The sequence below is a fragment of the Haliotis cracherodii genome, unplaced genomic scaffold (genome assembly GCF_022045235.1).
Source record: "Haliotis cracherodii isolate W230 unplaced genomic scaffold, xgHalCrac1.p SCAF_6, whole genome shotgun sequence".
Classification (NCBI taxonomy): Eukaryota; Metazoa; Mollusca; class Gastropoda; order Lepetellida; family Haliotidae; genus Haliotis; species Haliotis cracherodii.
The window spans coordinates 28,529,100-28,547,797 of record NW_027266319.1 but is presented as its reverse complement, the minus strand read 5'-3'; the positions used below and the strand labels follow the sequence as shown (position 1 = coordinate 28,547,797).

At 42.9% G+C, this 18,698-nt stretch overlaps 1 protein-coding gene across 1 annotated transcript; it reads right to left on the bottom strand.

The window, feature by feature from the left end:
• Positions 1-1,501: 1,501 nt before the first annotated feature.
• LOC139445955 (amidase-like) lies at positions 1,502-17,556 on the bottom strand. Its single transcript, XM_071227201.1, has 11 exons — positions 17,506-17,556; positions 15,246-15,353; positions 11,661-11,787; positions 11,323-11,495; positions 10,675-10,814; positions 9,658-9,858; positions 8,415-8,489; positions 6,699-6,858; positions 4,977-5,039; positions 4,266-4,544; positions 1,502-3,784 (listed from the first exon to the last, which is right to left on the bottom strand). Exons 1-11 carry the CDS (start codon positions 17,513-17,515, stop codon positions 3,597-3,599), a joined length of 1,524 nt encoding a protein of 507 aa, XP_071083302.1. The 5' UTR covers positions 17,516-17,556; the 3' UTR covers positions 1,502-3,596.
• Positions 17,557-18,698: the final 1,142 nt, after the last annotated feature.

Here is an 18,698-nt window from a genome sequence, read left to right as displayed (position 1 = left end):
GGTCAGGCTCTCTGATTTGGTTGATTCATGTCATCGTATCCCAAATGCATGTATCGTTGCTCATGATCTCAATCACTGGATTGTCAGGTCGACTCGATTATTTATAGACCGCCGTCATATAGCTGGAATAATGCGGCGTTAAACAACAAACAAACAAAACTCGCATACGACCATTATGAAAAGACGGTTTAAATCTGATTCCATCCGTTAGCTGCTATGATGACCACTGACCTTGATTCAAACACTGGCCCCGTGAAGATTCCGGGGTAGAATAGGTCTTCAGCAACCCAAGCTTGCCGTAAAAGGAGACTATGCTTGTCGTAAGAGGCGGCTAACGTGATCGGGTGGTAAGGCTCGCAGACTTGGTTGATGCATGTCATCGATCCCAATTGCGTGGATCGATGCTCATGATATTAATCACTGGTCCAGACTCGATTATTTACAGACCGCCGTCATATAGCTGGAATACTGCTGAGTGTGGCGTAAAACAACAAACAATCAATCAATTATGTCAATCGTCTGAAAATAAGATGCGTCTATACAACCGTGTTTACCCATATAAAATATGTATAAGTTATATTTCTCCTGGTCCTTCTTTTTGAGAATATATTATTTTATTTAGATTTCATAATACTAGAAATCAGAGGATATTGTTGTCGAACACAGTCCGATCTTCCCATTACATAAATGTAAATAAAAGCGATAAAACCCTTTCCATATTCATCAGAAATTCCTGCTAAAAGCAGGGTCGATTGTACGATTCCGATTATATCACGAGCATGTGTTTATGAATCAATATCAGATAGTGATGACATGAAAAGGTGAGCGTGTCCTGCTCCACCGAGGGAACCGGTCACGACCGACTTATGTCATCTTTACCCATATTATATATATATATATATATATATATATATATATATATATATATATATATATATATATGAGAGAGAGAGAGAGAATAATATTTAGTATTATGTAACACGAGACGTTGTTATCAACCAATACTGATGTCGCAAACAACCATTGTTGTGGAACCGCCTCCGTGGTCTAGTGGTAGAGCGTCCGCCCGGAGAGCGGAAGGTCTGGGGTTCGATCCCCGGCCGCGTCATACCAAAAGACGTTAAAAGATGGTACCTGTTGTTACCCTGTCTGGCGCTCGGCATTAAGGGGCTAAAACAAGGACTGGTCGGCTCGGAGTCAGTATACTGTGTCTGAGTGGGGTATTCATGTTAAACTGCGGCATGGTAGTTTGCTGCACACGAAGTAGACATATTTAGGATTCCATTAATGCACACGTAGCCGTTTCATTTTTGAAAGTTTGACTGTGTTTGTTTGGAAGGGAACATGTACTTTTTCCGACTATAATCAACCCAACACATACACACGCGCTTGGAAAGATACCATATATAATAAAATCATTTCCATGTAGAAGTAAAATATAAATATTATTATTTATAAGCATTAAAACACCAAAAAACATACATTGTAATTTGTTCAACAAGTTTATTATTCAATCCTTTAAGATACATGGCAAAACCTTTTTCCATAAATCTCTGCTAAATTCTGTTTCATAATCACGTGCATATGAATCATTATCAAATAGATTTTATCAGATATTTCAGTTTTAAATTAAACGATTCGTTTTTTCGTAAGTCTGAAAAGAGTGGACAAATAAATACTGTATATCTTGAAATTAATGCGAGCGTGAATTAAATCCGAAAAATGCGAGGGGTCTTTGCTCGCATTATCTAAACTGTCTCAGGTGAATTATCGCTGCTGGGGTCAAGAGTTCTACTCACTCGTGTCAAACTAGGCATTATTGAGTATCTAGTGATACGGATCCTCGAAGTTGTGACCACATTTACAAAGCGGTTTAGGCTGCATCTGTCTGAGAAAGCGAAGCAACAACATGGGGCCTAAAAGGCCACTCAAGCGACATGCCCTCCAACCAACTTATAAATTTACATACAAACATACCAGAATATACAATCAAACAAGGACATTTGAAATAGTCAGAGGAGTGATTTGAGCCCGGAAGTCACTGGGCCTACCAGAGTGGAGTACTGTGAACCAAGGGGGAGTGATCAGAGCCAAGGCTAAAACACACTGGAGTGATCTCAGCCTCGGCTAAAACACACTGTAGCGATCTCAGCCTAGGCTAAAACACACTGTAGCGATCTCAGCCTAGGCTAAAACACACTGGAGTGATCTCAGCCGAGGCTAAAACACACTGGAGTGATCTCAGCCTAGGCTAAAACACACTGGAGCGATCTCAGCCTAGGCTAAAACACACTGGAGCGATCTCAGCCTAGGCTAAATTACCCTGGAGTGATCCCAGCCTAGGCTAAAACACACTGGAGTGATCTCAGCCTAAGCTAAATGACTCTGGAGTTATCTCAGCCTAGGCTAAAACACACTGGAGCGATCTCAGCCTAGGCTAAATTACCCTGGAGTGATCTCAGCCTAGGCTAAATTACTCTGGAGTGATCTCAGCCTAGGCTAAAACACACTGGAGTGATCTCAGCCTAGGCTAAATTACCCTGGAGCGATCTCAGCCTAGGCTAAATTACCCTGGAGTGATCTCAGCCTAGGCTAAAATACACTAGAGTAATCTCAGCCTGGGCTAAAACACACCGGAGTGATCTCAGCCTGGGCTAAAACACACTGGAGTGATCTCAGCCTAGGCAAAAAAACACCGTAGTGATCTCAGCCTAGGCTAAAACACACTGGACTGATCTCAGCCTGGGCTAAAACACACTGGAGTAATCTCAGCCTGGGCTAAAACACACCGGAGTGATCTCAGCCTGGGCTAAAACACAGGGTTCAACACAGTCGGGACTGTTCAACTCAGAGCTGACCTGTTCAACATGGGGGAGGGGACTGTTCAACACGGACGGGACTGTTCAACACAGGGGGACCGTTCAACACAGAGGGGACTGTTCAACACAGAGGGACTGTTCAACACAGAGGGACCGTTCAACACAGAGGGGACTGTTCAACACGGACGGAACTGTTCAACACAGGGGGACCGTTCAACACAGAGGGGACTGTTCAGCCCAGAGGGACTGTTCAACACAGAGGGACTGTTCAACAGTGAGGGACCGTTTAACACAGAGGGACCGTTCAACACAGAGGGGACTGTTCAACCCAGAGGTACTGTTCAACACAGTGGGACTGTTCAACCCAGAGGGGACTGTACAACCCAGAGGTACTGTTCAACACAGAGTGACTGTTCAACACAAACGGGCAGGTCTGGCACAACTAGAGCAGTGAGAATTTTAATGTCGTTAAACAACCACATTTGCAAATGTCATTGTGTAAAATCAACGGCACAATATACAATTGCATTACACCTAAACGAGGAACGTTTGTTGTGTGGTATATTAATGTTTAGCGCACATAGAACAAAGACCCCAGTGCAATTCAGAAACAAAACGCTATCAAATAATGTCCGCCTGAGAAACTCATAAGAACTACCAATAGAGACAAGAAAGCGGTACATGTAACTTCATAATTTTCTGTTTATGAAAAGAGTTCGATAATACTAGTATACCACTAGTTCCCTCATGTCATCAAATACCGCGAATATGTTTTTTTTATTTATTCACATCCCTTATTTTCTCGTATGATCTCGCCACTTGTAGGATTGTTGTCTCGTCAAAATGGCGTCCAACTATCTGCATCCCGACTGGAAGTCCTTCACTGGATCCGGCGTTGATGGAGAGAGCTGGATGCCCGGTGCTATTGAAGGAGACTGTGTTGGGGAGCATGAACTTTTGAGGTTCTAGCATGAAAAAGAAAAAAACATGGATATGTAGTCACCAGTATGAAAAGACAGCCTCTTATCAGGACAGACAAGGGTGTGTATTATTAACCATAATATAACCCTCCACCATTGTAGCTGTCAGAAGCCTTTAAAAAAGCCTATAATAGGGGCTTATTAAACACGGTGGAAGTCTGGTCAAAGGAGAAACAGAAGCACCAAAGGACCAATGTTCCCGTACAAGTCTTTGATAGGCATTTAGAAGTTGGAAGAATCTGAGGTGGTAAAGGGACAAGAGATAGCCCTGAAACGAGGTTATAAACAATATAGAAATTGTATTCTGTAATGTTCTTGCTGTACCAGTGTTATTCTACATTCTACTCTTTAAACCTGAAAAGTCACCTCCTATGGAACAGAAACATCAACGTGCTAAGAGACTCGTCCTATTTTTTATTGAGCATTGTATTCGTTTGCTATGAAAATATATTTGTCAGGATCTTACCGTCGTCCGTTTTGGGTAACTTGGGCGCCTTGTGAGGCAAAGTCGGCATGACAAGAACGTCGTATTGTGCCAGAACCTCGTCATAAGCCTTGGTGAGGACCATGGTCATGTTTTGTCCCATGGCATAGAACTTGTTCTGGTAGTGTCGATCCAGGTACTCGGCCTTGAGACAGAACTTCTTCAGCTCCTTGGACAGGTCCTGCGGGCGGGTATAGAGGCCCCGACTGGTCGCTTCTTGCATTGACACGGGATAGTAACCCTTCCAGAACTGCCCATTGCCTGAAGAGTAAATAGACGCAGGAAGTTTCACATAATTTCATTTACCATGTGAAATACCTTTTTGGAAAGTGCACGTAGATTAATATTGATTACTGGTAAGTGATACTGATACTGATAATGTATGGTATGTATATAATATTTGCGTTTAACTCAGCAGAATAACTTAGGAATGACTGTAGCGTATGAGATCTTGCGAAAATATTGGTCTAACGTCGCATACCAGATTATTGCACTTAAATGTATATGGCGACGTGCGAGCGTGCGTGCGTGCATGTGTGTGTGTGTGTGCGTGCGTGCGTGTGCGTGCGTGCGTGCGTGCGTGCGTGTGTGTGTGTGTGTGTGTGTGTGTGTGTGTGTGTGTGTGTGTGTGTGTGTGAGAATGAACATGTACACGTAGTTCAAGAATGAAAAGAGTCGTAGGCACTTTCTTACCATTCCCCTGGATTAAACACTTGTAAGTTCCCTGCATACATACTGGAGTCCAGATTGCTGGGCCTGCAAAAAGAAATTAACTCTAACAAGTAAGTGTGCGCGTAATATAAGCAATAAGGAGGAGTTATGATGACTGTATGTATTGCTTGACGAATATGGTCAGAACAGCCCAGCCCAAAACGGCACCAAGTTTGCACCTGTTGTACCAATTGGAGAAATTTGAACCAGGTATTCGCCGCAATGAGTCCACGCATTGACCACGAGGTGACAATTCATCAGGCTTGCCTGTGACAAATTTGGTTTTCTAAACTGGCGCTTTATAATACCAATAAGCTTCTCTTTTTAGTCTTCTGTTTGACGTCATGAGCTTTGAACCATGCAATTGGAATACGACGATATGCTATCTACCAAGTCACCGACCCTCTCCGGCTGATCTTTTAGTCGCATCGTCACAGGCATGGGTTGCTGGGGACCTATATTCTTACCCTGAATACCCACGGGCTGGTAATACGAATAAGCGACATTATAACCTGTATGTTATAATCTGTATATTAATGTTAACCTGTATATTAATGTTAATTTAGGGGCGTAGGGTAGCCTTGTGGTGAACGCGTTGGCTCGTAACGTCGAAGACCCGGGTTCGATACCTCACATGGGTACAATGTTTGAAGCCCATTTTCCGGTGTCCCCGGTGCCGTGATATTACTGGAATATTGCTAAAAGCGGCGTAAAAACATTCTCACTAATGTTAATTTGTAACATAATCTTGTAGCAGTTCTGATGTTGGAGTTGCAAAACAGGGGCAATGAACTGAAGTGTACTCGAAACAATTGTTGATTTCTTCATTATTGATCCTTTTGCATTTACTGTCCATGTGCGATCGTAACAGAACTCGAGTGAAATAGACCCGTGAAGATCCGGGTAGAGAATAGGTCTTCACCAACCCATGCTTGTCGTAAAAGGCGACTGTGCTTGTCGTGAGAGGCGACAAATGTGATCGGGTGGTCAGACTCGCTGACTTGGTTGATGCATATCGTCGTATCCCAATTGCGTAGATCGATGCTCATGGTGTCAATCACTGGATTGTCTGGTCCAGACTCGATTATTTACAGACCGCCGTCATATAGCTGGAACATTGTTGAGTGCGGCGTTAAGCGTGAAACAAACATGTGAAATATCGTGTTGATCACACCACGTTATTGTAGTCACCATTTATCAAGTCAAATCGTCACCATGATGAGATGCGCCATATCATGTTATGTAGATATTCATGAGCATGTAGCGTGCATCAGCTAGCCGTGGGGATCGGCCTAGAACACGCATCCAACACTCTTGTCCTTCTTTGTGATAGGAAGCCAATAATTTGGGTAATGCGTGTCATCGTACCCATACGGCATGGAACATTGCTCATACTATCAACCATTGGTTTGTTGGGTCCAGACTCAAGTACATTAATGGCCGTTATATAGATTAAAACAGACATACAAAAGTGTTTCAGTGATATCGGCTTCATTACGACCTTCGTATTAAAAGGTTATAAATGTATCTCGATCACTGAGTTGGTGGCCATCTTGGATTTTCAGCCACCAGGGGGCGCTGCTGAGGTGGATCCATATCCAGAAATGTTCGGAATGGTTCAATGTATAAGTGTGCCAAGTTTGGTGCTTTTAACCCAAAGTGCACAATTTTTGCCTTAACCGCCCAACTAAATGGTTACCCTACCATCCAGATGTATGGGCAGTGATACTTCCTCCACCTCCGCCCCTGCTTCCTTCAGTCTATCCACTTCTCTCCTCACTATCTCCACCACGTCAGGCTCCGTACACACGTCAAACCCTTGCTTCAACACACCGATCTTCTTGCCGGAGATGCCAGCATCAATCTGAATATGGCAAGTTCATAAGACTCGTTATTTAATAACATCAAGGTATGTTTTGCTAAAAAATGGTAATAATTCTCCGGCATCAGATCGTGATGTCCAATGCGATTTCCATTTTCACATATACTATATATTCGCGTGTTTTTTCAGGTGAACATTTGACTTGCCTTCGCAAGTGTTTGTAGGGCTACCGGTAGAGCAGGATACCCCTGTCGCGAACACCTGGTATCATGGCTAGTTGATTGTGATTTATAAACACATGCTTATGTCGTACGTACAAATGTCTCGGCCTTTAGCAAAGGTTTCTTATGGTTATGGAAATGGCTTTGTCGCTTAAGTTCAAGTCCTGCGGGTCAGTTATATGTTGGCGACCGCCTCCGTGGTCTTGTGGTAGAGCGTCCGCCCGGGGAGCGGAAGGTCCGGTGTTCGATGCCCGGCCGCGTCATACCAAAAGATGTTTAAAGATGGTACTTGTTGTTACCCTGCCTGGCGCTCGGCATTAAGGGGCTTAAACAAGGACTGGTCGGCTCGGAGTCAGTATACTGTGTCTGATCGGGGTATTCATGTTAAACTGCGGCATGGTATCTCAGTGGGCTAGCACTATAAATCGGCATCAGTCCGGACTAGTACAGCTGCCACACACACACGTGCATGCACGTCGCTATATAAGTGCAACAATCTTGGACGCGACATTAAACCCCATTTCACCTCACCTCACCAGTAATATATGTTGCCACTTTTAGTTTCAAAAAAGTTTCCAGCGTCATATGAAGCAGATTCTCTCCATGCTTGACAACTGACATTTTATTTAACAGCGAAGTTCAATACTCAAAATAAAAAGTGATCCTCCTCTAATCACTTTTGAAATTTAAAGAAATGTGGCCGAGAAACATGTTTTATGCTAGTGATTATGTACAGATTTCTGGTATTATACATCATCCGTGGAACATAATGACCATAAACATGTTCTGCATAGGGTTGTCAGGCTCTGCGACTTGTCTCATTGCTTGTCACCATGCCCTATGACATATTTGCTTCCATTCTTTGGTATGGCTGGTCCAGACTCAATTACACGTACTTAAACCAAAACCAAACAACTGCGGGCAGAGTACAAATGTGGACTTGAGTTCTGAGTTGAACACTCGCAATAGAGTTAAAGCCACAAATACTTATGCTGTACCCGTCCTTTCATATTCTTTTTGTGTTGATTGATTAGACGAAACAGAAATTCAAGGTATGGAGTTAGTGAGTGAGTGAGTTTGGTTTAACGCAGCTTTTAACAGTATTCCAGTTATATCGCGGCGTGTCAGCTTAATGTGGGAGGAAAGCCCGAAGTGATGCAGGTCTCAGACGTTTACCACTTCGGTGAAACCCACGAGCACGGGTATGCTGCTGACAAACATAGAAACATAATCGGGGCGAACCGGGATTCGAACCCACAATCATAGGTTTCTGGCGTGCCCAAGGGACGCAAATTCTGCACAGCACTGCTGGCCTTACAATATTGAGTCACTCACTCAAAAGGTTCGGTTAATTTAGTAACGCCACATGCTACTCACCAGTTTTGAGTACTCAGGCACCACAGTTTTTGCATACTGTCTGGGATCTCTGCCTTCGTCGTAACCTGCGAGTACCTGAAAGTACAATTCTCGACAGTTTTTAGTTTTGAAGGCGTTAGCCCTACTCCTCAAAGTGTTGCTGGTGCTGCTAGTGTTTATCGATGCAATGGTTGTTGGACAATCTCAGTGCCTCCAGAGTTCTCCTCTATTCGTATCAACGCAGGATGTATATTTCGATTGTGTACTGTCTTGTTTTGTAATTACGTTCAAAATAGCGTTCATCCCCTCGTTTGATGGCGTTTGTTGTAAAAAGGGCAGAAGCGATTTGACTAATAATACGAAAATTAGTCCTTTAATAAGATACAGATCAGTCATTGCCATCTATTTGAACACTTGTCCAGTTTGCCTGATCCAGAAATGCCCGAAGAAAGGCCAAGATGGCGTGACTTTGTATTCATGGTTACATTGGTGGAGCTTCATCAAAGAAAATAAACCATAGTCAAAATGTTGGATCAATATAAGTCAAAATGTTGGATCAATATCAGTCAAAATGTTGGATCAATATAAGTCAAAATGTTGGATCAATATAAGTCAAAATGTTGGATCGATATAAGTCAAAATGTTGGATCAATATCAGTCAAAATGTTGGATCAATATCAGTCAAAATGTTGGATCAATATCAGTCAAAATGTTGGATCAATATCAGTCAAAATGTTGGATCAATAGCAGTCAAAATGTTGGATCAATATCAGTCAAAATGCTGGATCAATATAAGTCAAAATGCTGGATCAATATCAGTCAAAATGCTGGATCAATATCAGTCAAAATGCTGGATCATTATCAGTCAAAATGCTGGATCAATATCAGTCAAAATGCTGGATCAATATCAGTCAAAATGCTGGATCAATACATTGCCAACATTGGAAGGTAAATAGTTAAGGCTGAACACTTACATCATTTCAATAACATTCACAATATTACATTTATATTAAATACGAGTGAGTGAGTTTGGTTTTACGCCGCTTTTAGCAATATTCCAGCAATATCACGGAGGGGGACACCAGAAATGGGCTTCACACATTGTACCCATGTCGGGAATCGAACCCGGGTCCTCGCTTTAATCACAAGGCTACCCGAGCGCCCCACACTAAATATGAATATATATCAATATATTAGTAGATATACATATATTTGGAATGACGCCTTGTTTTACCCCCTTCACAGTTACTGAGTCTTTACCTACCTCAAGTAGCACAGCGCAGTCCGCGACTGTTTTCGTCATGGGTCCAAGGTGATCCAGGGTTGTCTCCAAAGACATAGCTCCGGTATAGGGGACCAAACCAAATGTCGGCTTCAGTCCCACAATGCCACACCAGCTGGCTGGGATTCGGATAGACCCTCCCTGGTCTCCCCCAAGCGCCATGTCGACCTCACCTGATGCAACCTGCAACATATACGAATCTTTCGTGAGGGATTTGATAGCTGATAGTATTTTGAGCATTCCCTGTCACTACTAGTGAGTGAGTTGAGTTTAACGCCGCTTTTAACAGTATTCCAGTTATATCACGGCGTGTCAGCTTCATGTGCAAGGAAAGCCCGAAGTGATGCAGGTCTCAGACGTTTACCACTTCGGTGAAACCCACGAGCACGGGTATGGTCGAACACACAATGATAGGTTTCTGGCGTGCCCAAGTGACCCCCCCCCCCACCCCCCCCCCCCCCCCCACACACACAAGCTCCTTTCCTTTTTCGCGTATCCTGCCCCACAGGAGTCACCCATCAGAAACCCATGCAAAGGCAATTCAATTAAAACAAACCATGAATCCTATGATCGAAAAGGGAATTACATCGGACTTCATTTAATTTTGTCCCTGATGCGTTAAATTTGGTAATGTCCTCCACATGTTTATCATTAAACATTTTGAAACAGTATTGGAACTGTCAAGGCAGAAAGCTGGCCCAATCATTCACTCATTCGACACCCGTGAAGATTCCGGTGTAGAATAGGTCTTCAGCAACCCATGCTTGCCGTAAAAGGCGACTATGCTTGTCGTAAAAGGCGACTAACAGGATCGGGTGGTCAGACTCGCTGACTTGGTTGATGCATGTCATCAATCCCAATTGCGTGGGTTGATGCTCATGATATTAATCACTGGATTGTCTGGTCCAGACTCGATTATTTACAGACCGCCGTCATATAGCTGGAATATTGCTGAGTGCGGCGTTAAACAACAAACAAACCAACAACCAACCAACATACCAGAGCCCCGCTGCCAGAGCTGGATCCCCCTGTGTTTCTCGTCTCGTCATGTGGGTTCCTCACAGGCCCGGCGTCACAGGTGAAACTAAACCCACTCATACAGAGGTGTTCACAGTTGGATTTGCCCACGATTCTGCCACCTGATGGAAATAGAATCCGATGACACAGAACGGATGTGATTGAACTGCTTCTTTAAGACAATACATCTGAGTGGAAACAATACATAAAGTTTCGGACCCGTGAAGATCCGGGGTAGAGTAGCTCTTCATCAACCCATGCTTGCCGTAAAAGGCGACTATGCTTGTTGTAAGATGCGAATAACGGGATCAGGTGGTCAGGCTTGATGACTTGGTTGATGCATGTCATCGTATCCCAATTGCGTGGATCGATGCTCATGATGTCAATCACTGGACAGTCTGGCCCAGACTCGATTATTTACAGACCGCCGTCATATAGCAGGAATATTGTTGAATGCGGCGTTAAACAACAAACAAACAAACATAAAGTTTCGACTGTCTCGATTTCCCATGGATGCAGATCCTAAAAACATCGAGAGCATGGCTGAGAGGCTTGTGGATAAATCATCATAGAATTGGAATCAAAATATATTTGATACCTTAAGTTCGGAATGGAAACGCTCTTAATTACCGGCATCCAGGATTCTCGTGACTACAGTAGCGTCGAACTCGGGAGTGTATCCCTCCAGGATTTTACTTCCGTTCATCATCGGAACCCCGGCCACGGCTATGTTGTCCTTGATGGCGAATGTTTTACCTGCCAGTTTCCCCGTGTCGGCGCCTTTGATGTTACAACGCCAGTACCTGAGAATTCAGAAATACCCTCTGTTGTGATCACATGGTCTATTTGAGACAGGTATCGATGTTCGTGGGTACAGTTCCTGCATTGGTACGTACATGTGCGTCATGCATGGCAAACAATGACACTCCTGACAAACAATGTACTCCCAACATAAACATGTTTATTACCAGGCATTGTGTGGATTTTTCTCCTGTACAGGTCTGTATCCCGGGGTTCGAGGATAATTGACCGGAAGTGATGGTTGCGGAAGCTGTGAGACTCGCAGGAGTGGACGTGCGGTGTTTTTAAACTCCGCTGTAAATGCAATTTGAGAATGTTAACTTCATGAAGACAATTTTATTACTGTAGTGTCTAACCATTACATGGGTACAATGTGTGAAGCCAATTTCTGGTGTCCCCCGCCATGATATAATATTGCTAAAAGCGGCGTAAAACCATACTCACTCACACACTCACTAATCTATCAACGTTTTTCTATGAAATACGGGAAGGTGAACATGTTATGCTTTTTCAGTGAAACGAATTTACAGTAATGCGTTGTTATGGAAACATTGTCATTTCGTCAAATCAACATCCATGTCAATCAATCGAAGTGTTCCATTACTTGGTTAAGTCCGTGGAATCTAATGTAAACGCAGTGTTTTGGCAAATAAGGATAACGTATATCGATGATCTGATATCGGTCAATAACCATCTAATAGCCAATTCCCTTCCACCGATTAACATACCTGAACTAGAAATAAAGGAGACCAGTGAGATCTGTTTCATATTTAGATCTATGCATAAAAATTCAGAGTGACAATACACTTTCCGCAAGCCTGTATGACACTTGGGGTGACTTCAACTTTCTGATAGTCAGCTTTCCCTGTATGTCGAGCAATATTCCTGTAGCTCTACAAAACACTTTCCACAAGCCTGTATGACAAGAGGGGTGACTTCATCTTTCTGATAGTCAGCTTTCCCTTTATATCGAGCAATATTCCTGTAGCTCTACAAAACACTTTCCAAAAGCCTGTATGACACTTGGGGTGACTTCAACTTTCTGATAGTCAGCTTTCCCTTTATGTCGAGCAATATTCCTGTAGCTCTACAAAACACTTTCCACAAGCCTGTATGACAAGAGGGGTGACTTCAACTTTCTGATAGTCAGCTTTCCCTGTATGTCGAGCAATATTCCTGTAGCTCTACAAAACACTTTCCAAAAGCCTGTATGACACTTGGGGTGACTTCAACTTTCTGATAGTCAGCTTTCCCTTTATGTCGAGCAATATTCCTGTAGCTCTACAAAACACTTTCCACAAGCCTGTATGACAAGAGGGGTGACTTCAACTTTCTGATAGTCAGCTTTCCCTTTATGTCGAGCAATATTCCTGTAGCTCCAACCTACAATAGTGTCTACACGTGTATGGGAGCGTCACACCACCCTTGCTTAGAAGTTGTTTGATCAAGATTACATTCAAGGACTCATTCAAAGCTTTCAAAAAGTTTCATGGAAGACACGTAGATGAGTGAGTGAGTGAGTTTGGTTTTACGCTGCTTTTAGCAATATTCCAGCAATATCACGGCGGGAGACACCAGAAATTGGCTTCACACATTGTACCCATGCCGGGAATCGAACCCGGGTCTTCGGCGTGACAAGCGAACGCTTTAACGACACGTGGATGACATTTCCAAATTTGACGCATCAGTGACAAGAATGATGTCCGATGCAATTCCTTGTTTTGTCTTGTACCATCTGTTCCCGAGTTTTGCAGGTGAACAAATGACTTGCCGTTGCATGTGTTTGTGACGTGTGCCACCGGTGGGGCAGGATACGTTCACCTTTTAGCAAACATATCGTGTCATTACTATTTGATAGTGATTCACAAACACATGCTCTTGATATGGTAGGAATCCGTTACAATGGCTCTGCTTTGAGCAGAGATTTCTTATGAAAATGGGATGGGTTTTATCGCTTTTATTTATTGAAATAAAAAGAATTTTCAAGACTGCCATCGGTCTCAACAGATTAAGACGACGTTTGAGCAAGAGTCGTATGACGCTCTTCGAATCTTCGGAGAATGGGCTTGCTCCACTGTAAACACTAAATGCTGGAGCTGCTGTATAAAATTGCTGTCAGTTCTACAGATTCAGGAAATTAATTTGAACTATACATGGAGTGACTGGATGTGAAGGCCGTTTGACCCCCATGGACAAGTCATACCAAATGACGTTAAAAGATGATTTGTTGTTACCCGACTTGGCGCTCAGCATTGAGGGGTTAAAACGAGGACTGATCGGCTCTGAGTCAGCATTATGTAGGGTATCCATGGTGTATTGTGGCATGGCTTCTCAGTATCAGGACTAGTGCAAGCAGCCACACAAACACACGCACAGGATCAGCAGTACGTGACTCTGACTGAAGAGTGGACGGTACGTTGTATATATAGTTAGATTAGTCACGGAGGTGGTATAGGTGGTATATTTACCATGTCACAGGTTTAGATTGACATTTCGTGTCAATGTAAACTGCTGATAGTTGAAATATATCCGAGTCAAAAAGAAAGAACACGTCGTATCATTTATTGCTCACAACACCACGATTACGATACTGATAACATCTCACTGTACCGATGACCTACTGTTATTACGATACCGATAACATCTCACTGTACCAATGACCTACCGTTATTACGATACTGATAACATTTCACTGTACCAATGACCTACCGTTATTACGATACTGATAACATTTCACTGTACCAATGACCTACCGTTATTACGATACTGATAACATCTCACTGTACCAATGACCTACCGTTATTACGATACTGATAACATCTCACTGTACCAATGACATACCGTTATTACGATACTGATAACATCTCACTGTACCAATGACCTACTGTGATTATGATACTGATAACATCTCACTGTACCAATGACCTACCGATATTACGATACTGATAACATCTCACTGTACCAATGACATACCGCTATTACGATACTGATAACATCTCACTGTACCAATGACCTACCGTTATTACGATACTGATAGCATCTCACTGTACCAATGACCTACCGTTATTACGATACTGATAGCATCTCACTGTACAAATGAACAACCGTTATTACGATACTGATAACATCTCACTGTTCAAATGACCTACCGTTATTACGATACTGATAGCATCTCACTGCACAAATGACCAACCGTTATTACGATACTGAAATCACTCCACTGTACCCATCCTATGATGGCTATAACTATATTACGATACTGATAACACCTAACTTTATTATGATACTGATACTACCGCCCTATACCTTTCTCGTGTTAATGGTACCGGTATTGGTGCAAATAACACCACATTGTACCTATCCCATGCTGACTACAGTGTTATTATGATACTGATACTACCGCCCTATACCTTTATCGTGTTAATGGTACCGGTACTGGTGCAGATAACACCACATTGTACCTATCCCATGCTGACTACAGTGTTATTATGATACTGATACTACCGCCCTATACCTTTATCGTGTTAATGGTACCGGTACTGGTGCAGATAACACCACACTGTACCTATCCCATGCTGACTACAGTGTTATTATGATACGGATGAGATCTCCTATTGAGGTCGTCCTTCTACACAAGAGAGAAAGCACTTGCCCTACATACATCCTGTGTTTACCATAAATTTATTATGATAATAACATCAGTAGCGGTTCAATGTTGGCCGTCCCCTTATCCCGCGTCTGAATGCACCTACCTTCTACAACCTGAAGATCGTCATCGGTGCATTGCAGTCTCATCTCCTCTGACAGTCGGGTCAGCTCGGCCAGTGACGGATACGCCACAGCCGGGGACTGGTATAGACCTGGTATGGGACATAACGTGTATACATAATTATTTCTATTGACTGAGATGTTTCATATTTAATACCCTCATCCCCAACTCCTTGCGCCATTGCATCAGATTTATCAAGCATGTATCATATGGAATAATTCATATCACTTTATATTCCATAGTATTGCATGATCACAGTATATTCATATATTTCTGTATTAAACATGTATCTGCTAGGTATTCCTGATAATCATGGTATATTGCATGGAACTTTATTTCCAGAATTACATACTCTGAATTTTAGGTTTATTTCAGCATAAATGATTCATTTGTTTGTTGTTTAACGCCACACTCAGCATTCGAGTAAAAATTTGCATGGCAGCAATGATAGCTTCAGTAGTGCCGTTCACCCAAGATTTTGTTTGTTTGTTCGTTTGTTTGTTTATATATTGTTTAACGCCGCACTCAGTAATATTCCAGTTATATGACGGCGGTCTGTAAATAATCGAGTCTGGACCAGACAATCCAGGGATTGACATCATGAGCATCGATCCACGCAATTGGGATACGATGACATGCATCAACCAAGTCAGCGAGCCTGACCACCCGATCCCGTTAGTCGCCTGTTACGACAAGCATAGTCGCCTGTTACGACAAGCATAGTCGCCTGTTACGACAAGCATAGTCGCCTGTTACGACAAGCATAGTAGCCTGTTACGACAAGCATAGTCGCCTTTTACGACAAGCATAGTCGCCTTTTACGACAAGCATAGTCGCCTGTTACGACAAGCATAGTCGCTTTTTACGCCAAGCATAGTCGTCTGTTACGACACGCATAGTCGCCTGTTACGACAAGCATAGTCGCCTGTTACGACAAGCATAGTCGCCTGTTACGACAAGCATAGTCGCCTTTTACGACAAGCATAGTCGCCTTTTACGACAAGCATAGTCGCATTTTACGACAAGCATAGTCGCCTGTTACGACAAGCATAGTCGCCTGTTACGACAAGCATAGTACCCTCCCTCCTTTCAATATTTTTTTATGATTTGTCATTCTTCTGTTCTCCTACTTACTAATGTCAAGTATACATTTTGATCAATACAACCCAGATCTAAACAACCCCTATCCATACAACCCCTATCCACACAACCCCCTATCCATATCCCTATCCATACAACCCCTATCCATACAACCCCCTATCCATATCCCTATCCATACTACCCCGATCTATACAACCCCTATCCACACAACCCCCTATCCATATCCCTATCCATACAACCCCTATCCACACAACCCCTATCCACACAACCCCCTATCCATATCCATACTACCCCGATCCATACAACCCCTATCCACACAACCCCCTATCCCTATCCATACAACCCCTATCCCCACAACCCCTATCCCCACAATCCCCTATCCATAATACCCCGATCCATACAACCCCTATCCACACAACCCCCTATGCATATCCCTATCCATACAACCCCTATCCACACAACCCCTATCCATACAACCCCCCTATCCATATCTCTATCCATACTACTCCGATGTATACAACCCCTATCCACACAACCCCCTATCCCTATCCCTATCCACACAACCCCTATCCACACAACCCCTATCCACACAACCCCCTATCCATACTACCCCGATCCATACAACCCCTATCCACACAACCCCCTATCCCTATCCCTACAACCCCTATCCCTACAACCCCTATCCACACAACCCCCTATCCATATCCCTACCCATACTACCCCGATCCATACAACCCCTATCCACACAACCCCCTATCCATATCCCTATCCATACAACCCCTATCCACACAACCCCTATCTACACAACCCCCCTATCCCTATCCATACAACCCCTATCCACACAACCCCTATCCACACAACCCCCCTATCCCTATCCCTATCCATACTACCCCGATCCATACAACCCATATGCATGCAGACCGAACATAAGTACATGGTACAAGTGCAATAACCTTGAACCCATTTTCGCCTCACATAACGATGTCAGTTATTCTCTACAATCGTCATAGAATGAACATTCTCTAGCAAAGCCCTTAACTCTAAATGCCGCATTTGTTAAGAAATGCACTTGTCGGAAATTAATATGTCTAAAATGGCTATAACATGAACAATGATTTGAAGTCAATTTAACAAGTACGTACCTTCCGCCATAGTGTTGACAGCGCGTTGTTGACCTGTGGCGTGAAGGCCAGTCAGCCTGTTAGCCTGCAGAACACTATACACAGAGCTGATATGGCACTGATAAACGTGCTACACATCACGTGAGTACACCAGCCGAGTTCATGTAAATGTCATATACCGTTCAAGGAGCCAACTACAATTGGCCTGGGTGGGTTGTGTGGGTGAGGTGATTATATTCTTGGAAATTGAGGTAAATATGGAAATATTTTTGCTGGGGTTAATCTCACAAACATGAACTGTGTTTACAAATTGTAGTTTCAGTGATAATGGTTCCAGTATCGTTAGTGATGTTTGATTAATAATAATAATAATAATAATAATAATAATAAAATAATAATAATGATGATTAAAATATTAATAATAATAAGAATAAGTGCATTAATAATGCGCCAGATTCCATTCACCAAGTGAGCACCCGATTTTCATTCTCATCTCCCTGAGGAGCATACAATCCAAGCTGCCTGTGAGGCGCTTAAAGGTTAACAGCCACATTGCCATCTCATCCTATCGGGTACCCACTCACTGCTGGGTGAACAGAGGCACATTTCGAACAAAGTCACTTGCCTAAGGAGACACCACATGTGGTTCATGTGCTTCAGTGTGGGGGAGGGCCGAAGCCCTAGAAACTCTCAGGAGTCAAGCTGCTTAACGTGGTCACCCATCCAACTACTCTCCAAGACCGACGTTGTTTAACTTCACCTCATTTATGATCTGTGCGCTGTACACAGGACCACGTGCCACGTGCATAATACACTTCCACATGTTATTATATTTTGTGTATTTCAATGCTTAAATAGTTCGGTATTTCTAATTATGAACCGTGTTTATGATTCTAAAATTCACTTCAACTGACAATAGGACGACTTTAGTTAGTATTTCCCCTGATACGTACAGCAGGTATCGTCATGCTCACCCAGGTGTGAAAGTGGTAGGGTGACAGGTGCATATACCTGTGTTTTGATATCATTATTTATGAACAGGTGTTCACGGGAAATTTCTGTAAAATGCATTCTTATTGTTTTTGCAGCCCTCCAACCACAATTTTAACTATTAAGTTCCGTTAACAGAAAACGAAGTTTTACTCATTTAATTTCTTTTAAAAAGAAAAATATTTAAATGTTTTTTTTGAGTGAACGGACCCGTGAAGATCCGG